General features: G+C 42.8%; 1 protein-coding gene across 1 annotated transcript; it reads right to left on the reverse strand.

The window, feature by feature from the left end:
* Positions 1–3,579: 3,579 nt before the first annotated feature.
* LOC148102495 (uncharacterized) lies at positions 3,580–5,843 on the reverse strand. Its single transcript, XM_087841675.1, has one exon. It carries the CDS (start codon positions 5,708–5,710, stop codon positions 3,659–3,661), a length of 2,052 nt encoding a protein of 683 aa, XP_087697801.1. The 5' UTR covers positions 5,711–5,843; the 3' UTR covers positions 3,580–3,658.
* Positions 5,844–6,244: the final 401 nt, after the last annotated feature.

Raw genomic sequence — 6,244 nt, forward strand, 5'->3', positions numbered from 1 at the left:
AAGAGCTTTGCAGGAGAAAGATTGGCTGGGATGTCATCATACCTGCAGACCTAGCTCACCAGTGGCTCAAGTGGAAGACCCAGCTTCACCAGCTAGAGAACATAAGCATTCCAAGATGTTTTAAACCTGTGGGCTTTGGAGAGTCAGTATACAATCAGCTGCAACACTTTGCTGATGCCAGTGAAGAGGGCTACGGTACAGTAAGCTACTTGCTACAGAGGAACAGCCGTAACAAAGTCTACTGCGCATTCATATTGGGAAAGGCAAGAGTGGCCCCACTTAAGCCCATTACAGTTCCCCGCATGGAACTTACCGCAGCAACAATGGCAGCACGCATGGACAGGGTTCTGACATCTGAATTGCAGCTTCCACTCCAACCATCTGTATTTTGGTCAGATAGTACCACGGTACTCAAGTATATCAGCAATCAAACAAGTAGATTCCGTACCTTTGTTGCTAACCGTGTGGATGCCATCTTGAAATGCTCCAGTCCAGAGCAATAGAGGTATATCAACACCTCACTGAATCCTGCCGACTTTGCATCAAGGGGGCTCCAAGCAGAGAGCTTCATGCAGTCCCACACATGGTTACAGGGGCCGGACTTTCTCACCAAACCCATGGAAGAGTGGCCAGAAGAGGTGCACCCAGTTGAAGGCCTGACTACAGATGACCCAGAGGTAAAGGGTAACCTGGTGTGTGCTAGTACAATCAAGGAATGTGAAGATGTAGTGCTGGAGTTCCTGCAGTACTTCTCATCCTGGTTTAGACTCAAAAGGGCGGTGGCATGGATGCTTAAAGTCAAGAGCATTCTGCTGCAACTGTGTCGCAAAAGGAAGGAGTTGAGTGCTGTTAAAACTCACCCTGAAGTCGAGAGGGATATGAAAGGTTTCAAGGACAGCCTGTTTCAAGGGGACACCAACAAGCTAACTGTAGAGAACCTTGCCAAGGCTGAAGAAGCAATCATTCGCTACTGTCAAAGGAAGACATTTCCCAAAGAGATCACCGCACTTTCTAAAGGTCAAGGGGTAAAGAGGACTAGTAGTCTTTTCAAACTGAGTCCAGTAATTGAACAAGGCATCCTCAGGGTCGGAGGGCGACTCAGCAGAGCGGCTCTACCCGAGGAGTCTAAGCAGCCAGCAATCCTGAACAAGGATCTTCACGTCACGAAGCTTATCCTCAGAGAAATACATGAGAACTTGGCTCATGGTGGTCGCAATCATGTTATCTCCAAGTTGAGAACAAAATTTTGGGTATCCGGTGCCAACTCTGCAGTACGAAAAAATACTCGCTAGGTGTATTGCCTGTCGGCGTGAGCATGGAGTTGCAGGACAGCAGCAAATGGCCGACCTACCCCGAGACAGAGTTCTGCCAGATGACCCTCCATTTACTAACTGCGGAGTGGACTACTTTGGTCCGTTCGAGATCAAACGTGGTCGAAGTACGGTGAAGAGGTATGGAGTCATTTTCACCTGCCTAACTACTCGTGCAATACACTTGGAGGTGGCAGCCTCGCTGGACACAGATTCCTTCATCCATGCTCTCCGTCGCTTCATAGCCAGACGAGGCCAGATGAAGATCCTTCGTTCTGACAATGGAACTAACTTCATTGGTGCAGAGCGTAAACTTAAAAGAGCCATTGCTGAATGAAATGTGTCCAAAATTGAAGACGACCTAAAACAACAAGGCATTCAGTGGACGTTCAACCCTCCCTCAGGACCCCATCACGGAGGGGTCTGGGAGAGATTGATCAAGTCAGTGAAGAAAATCCTGAACATTACCTTGAGGCTGCAGACACTGGATGAAGAGAGCCTGCATACACTTCTGTGTGAGGCAGAGGCCATTATTAACAGTCGGCCAATAACCAAAGCGTCCAGCGATCCAAATGATCTGGAAGTACTCACTCCCAATCACCTGTTGCTGCTCAGGAATAAACCATCTCTTCCTCCCGGACTGTTCGACAGGCAAGATCTCTACGCAAGAAGAAGATGGAAGCAAGTGCAATACATGTCGGAAATATTCTGGAAACGATGGGCAAGGGAATATTTGCCGCAACTTCAAGAGAGGCAAAGGTGGACCCGTCCATCTCGCAACTTTTTGGTTGGAGACATTGTGCTTATTGTTGACGATACAGCCCCACGCAACTCTTGGATTACAGGGAAAGTAATCCATACCATCTCAGACAAGGCAGGAATGGTGTGGCAGGTTAGGCTGAAGACCAAAACGAGTGTACTGGACAGGCCCATTACGAAGATTTGCCTTCTGCAGGAATCGGACTGAAGTAATCAGCTGCAAAGACTGAAGTTTGTGTACTTTGGCTCCACAAGTTTAATTTGGTAATTGTGTAATAGAGTCACAATTAGGGGCCGGTATGTGGGAGCCAAGTTAAGATAGGTCATATGTTTAGTATTTATATTTCGCTGTTGTTAAGCTTGTTTGTGTAATTAATAATTTAAGAAGTAAATGCATGTTTATGGTGGAACTAAAATAATTTTATTGCTGTGTTGGTTTGGTTACGTAGTACCATGAATACATGTGCCTTAAAGACTCGTGTTTATAGTAAAATCCGGGCATCACGGATGTATGCAAATTAGCGCATGCAGTGCGGGAGGGGGGAGAGAGAAAAGGAGTTAACACGGCATAAGCTATACGCAGCAGTGAGGTAGATCAGAGCCACACGGTTTTCCTACCGTAGTAGGTTATTTTGTTGAGGATAAGTTAAACCTGACCACTCCTGTAAGATGCAAACTGTGGAATAAATTTTTTGTTACATCTTTTCACATCGGAGTCCCGTGGAGTTCTTTTTCCTCTTCAAACTGACGTACGCGAGTGAAGAACGGGAAAACTGGTCTCACGGCTTATACATTTTAGATTCATTACACACAACTGAAGTAGTTCAAGCCTTTCATTGTTTTTATATTGATGATTTTAGCATACAGCTCATGAAAACCCAAAATTCCTATCTCAAAAATTAAGCATATCATGAAAAGGTTCTCTAAACGAGCTATTAACCTAATCATCTGAATCAACGAATTAACTCTAAACACCTGCAATCATAGAATGATTACAATATTGAAAAAAACAAATGCCTGAATCCTAAATTGTGGATATCCTATTGTTGTGATCTAAAATGTAACACTAAATGTGATTAAAACACTAAAAATCTGGACTCCTGGGCTCAACGACTGCAAGGATCACCAGCCCGAGGAAAACACAAAATACACATGACCCCGTGACAAAGACAATTCATTCTTGAATGAAGACATTGATCTGACTTTTTAAAATTTTGCCAATTGTGTTTATTATTAATTTGGGAAATAAAAAGGGGTGTGTGTGTGTGTGGGGGGGGGGGGGGGGGGGTGGTGGGTTGTAAAGAAGAAGGTAAAGGAAAGGGATAGAAAGAAGTAAAGAGATAGAGGAGAGAAAACCCCAACAATCCCCTCTGAGCAAGCACTAGGTGCGACAGTGGATAGGAAAAACTCCCTATAAAAGAAGAAACCTATGACAGAACCAGGCTCTAGAGGGGGCAGTCAACTGTCGGGACTGGTTGGGGGGTGAGGGTGAAAAGAGGGGGGGGGGGGGGGGGGGACAGGTGTTAGGAGTTAAAGGGAGACAGGGGAGGGAGAGGTGTCAGGAGAGAAAGGGAGAGGAGAGGTGAAAATTAAGATGGAACAGAGGTGGAGGAAGACGAGGTGACATCAGCAGTAGAAAAAGAAGAAAAAGCAGGAGTGTTCTTCCTCCAGAAGAAGCGGAATCGTTTTTTCTTCTTTTCCATCAGCTTTTCCACGAGCACTTTTTTCTCTAGGATGAGGGTTCTCAGCTGATCGATTGTCTCTGCATTCTCCTGCTCAAGTCTCTTGCATGTTTTCTCCACTTTTTCTAATTTGGCTTGTTTGTCTTCAAGCCTTTCTTTCATTTCTTTAGATGTTGCCTCCTGCGTTAGCTTTCCCTCGTGCAGCTCTGTATAACTCTGTTGTAATTTGTTGTGCGTGTCTTCCAATTGCTGACTGCTCCTCTCGATTTCTTGAAGTGTACACTGCAGGTCTTCGTTTGTTTTCTCCAGTTGTTGCTTTAGCACCTGCATCTCAGTGTTTTTGCACTTCAAGTTGTCTGAAAGTTCCTCGAGTTCTGTGTTATTTCTCAGCATGTCATTGAACTTACTCTGCATCTCTGAGCATTGGTTTTGCAGCTTTTCCTTTTCCTCTTCCAGTTCAGTTGTTTTGTAGTTCAGTTTGTTATAAAGTTCTTGCAGGTTTTGGTTTTTCCTCTCAAAGTCCTGGAGAATTTCTTTGTCTTCTTTCTGCTTTATTTCCTGTTGTTCTTGGTCTCTAAGCAGCTCTTGATATTTGTGCAGTGTTTCATCAAGCTTTGCCTGCAGCGCTCCGTGTTGTTCCTGCACACCTTGCATGTCTCTCTGGTTAATGTCCAGTTTTTCTTTCTCTTCAAGGATTTCTTTATTCTTTTGCAGAGCTTCATCAAGCATTACTTGCAAGCCTTCGTTGTGTTTCTCGATGTTCTGAAGCTTGCAATCCAGATGTTTCTGTTTCATGTCTTGCTGTTCTTTCTCTTGAAGGAAATCTTTATTTCTCTGCAGTGCTTTATCAAGCTTTATTTTCAGCGCTGTGTATTTTTCCTGCACGTCTTCAAGCTTGCAGTCCATCTGTTTCTGTTTAATTTCTTGTTGCTTTTGTTCTTGAAGCAACTCCTTATTTTTGTTCAGTGTTTTATCAAGCTTTACCTGAAGCGCTTTGCATTTTTCCTCCGTGCCTTGGAGTTTGCGCTGCTTCATGTCCTGTTGTTCTTTTTCATGGAGGAGCTCTTTAATTTTTTGCAGAGCTTCATTAAGCTTGATTTGCAAGCCTTTGTTGTGTTTCTCCATGTCCTGAAGCTTGAAATCCATTTCCTTCTGTTTTATCTCCTGTAGCCTTTTTTCTTGAAGAAACTCTTCATTTGTGTGCGCTCTTTCATCAGGCTTTGCCTGCAGCGCTCTGTATTTCTCCTCCATGTCTTGGAGTTGGCACTGCATGTCTCTCTGGTTAATGTCCAGTTTTTCTTTCTCTTCAAGGATTTCTTTATTCTTTTGCAGAGCTTCATCAAGCATTACTTGCAAGCCTTCGTTGTGTTTCTCGATGTTCTGAAGCTTGCAATCCAGATGTTTCTGTTTCATGTCTTGCTGTTCTTTCTCTTGAAGGAAATCTTTATTTCTCTGCAGTGCTTTATCAAGCTTTATTTTAAGTTCTGTGTATTTTTCCTGCACATCTTCAAGCTTGCAGTCCATCTGTTTCTGTTTAATTTCTTGTTGCTTTTGTTCTTGAAGCAACTCCTTATTTTTGTTCAGTGTTTTATCAAGCTTTACATGAAGCGCTTTGTATTTTTCCTCCATGCCTTGGAGTTTGCACTGCTTCATGTCCTGTTGATCTTTTTCTTGGAGGAGCTCTTTATTTTTTTGCAGAGCTTCATTAAGCTTGATTTGCAAGCCTTTGTTGTGTTTCTCCATGTCCTGAAGCTTGAAATCCATTTCCTTCTGTTTTATCTCCTGTAGCCTTTTTTCTTGAAGAAAGTCTTCCTTTGTGTGCGGTCTTTCATCAAGCTTTACCTGCAGCGCTCTGTATTTCTCCTCCATGTCTTGGAGTTGGCACTGCAAGTCTCTCTGGTTTATTTTCAGGTGTTCGTTCTCTTCAAGGATTTCTTTATTTTTTTTCCTCTGAGACATGTTTGAATCTGTAAACTGTCACTCTCAAAAGGATCCAAATGTTTTAAAAGATTTCTCTGGCGAATGTTTGAACGCTACCAACATAAATGCTGCGAATAACGGACTAAAAGTGGTTGTGTCTCACCCCTGTTTGAGGGTTTTTTAGGATCAAAGGACAAAGTGGTCATAAGATTCTAAACGTGTCATAGTTGCCAACAGATGGTGGCAGTTTTTTTGCATTTGAAAATAAACACTGGGCTGATTTCAACACCATTACAAGAAGTGTTGTTAATCATTCTTTTTCAATCATAATCAGGTTACCACAAATTGTTTTTTAATTTAGTAGAACTCAAAATGTTTGTCAGTGGGTAAACAATTCATAATGCACCTTCAGGAACATCAAGTTATTCTTTGTACTGCATACTTGCAATGAATAAGTTGTCCTAACAGTCATCTTAAGTAAACTTTACTCAATTTTTTGGAGGTAACGAGTTTGCATAGTTTTTTGAGTTCTGGGAACTAATTAGATTTTACAGTGCAGTAGTTTGAACATTT

This window comes from Neolamprologus brichardi, chromosome 6 (genome assembly GCF_056152115.1).
Source record: "Neolamprologus brichardi isolate AB-2024 chromosome 6, ASM5615211v1, whole genome shotgun sequence".
Lineage (NCBI taxonomy): Eukaryota > Metazoa > Chordata > Actinopteri > Cichliformes > Cichlidae > Neolamprologus > Neolamprologus brichardi.

What these genes read in the sequence shown, in the direction of transcription:
- LOC148102495 (XM_087841675.1), bottom strand. Translation starts at nt 5,710, where the DNA reads ATGTCTCAGAGGAAAAAAAATAAAGAAATCCTTGAAGAGAACGAACAC.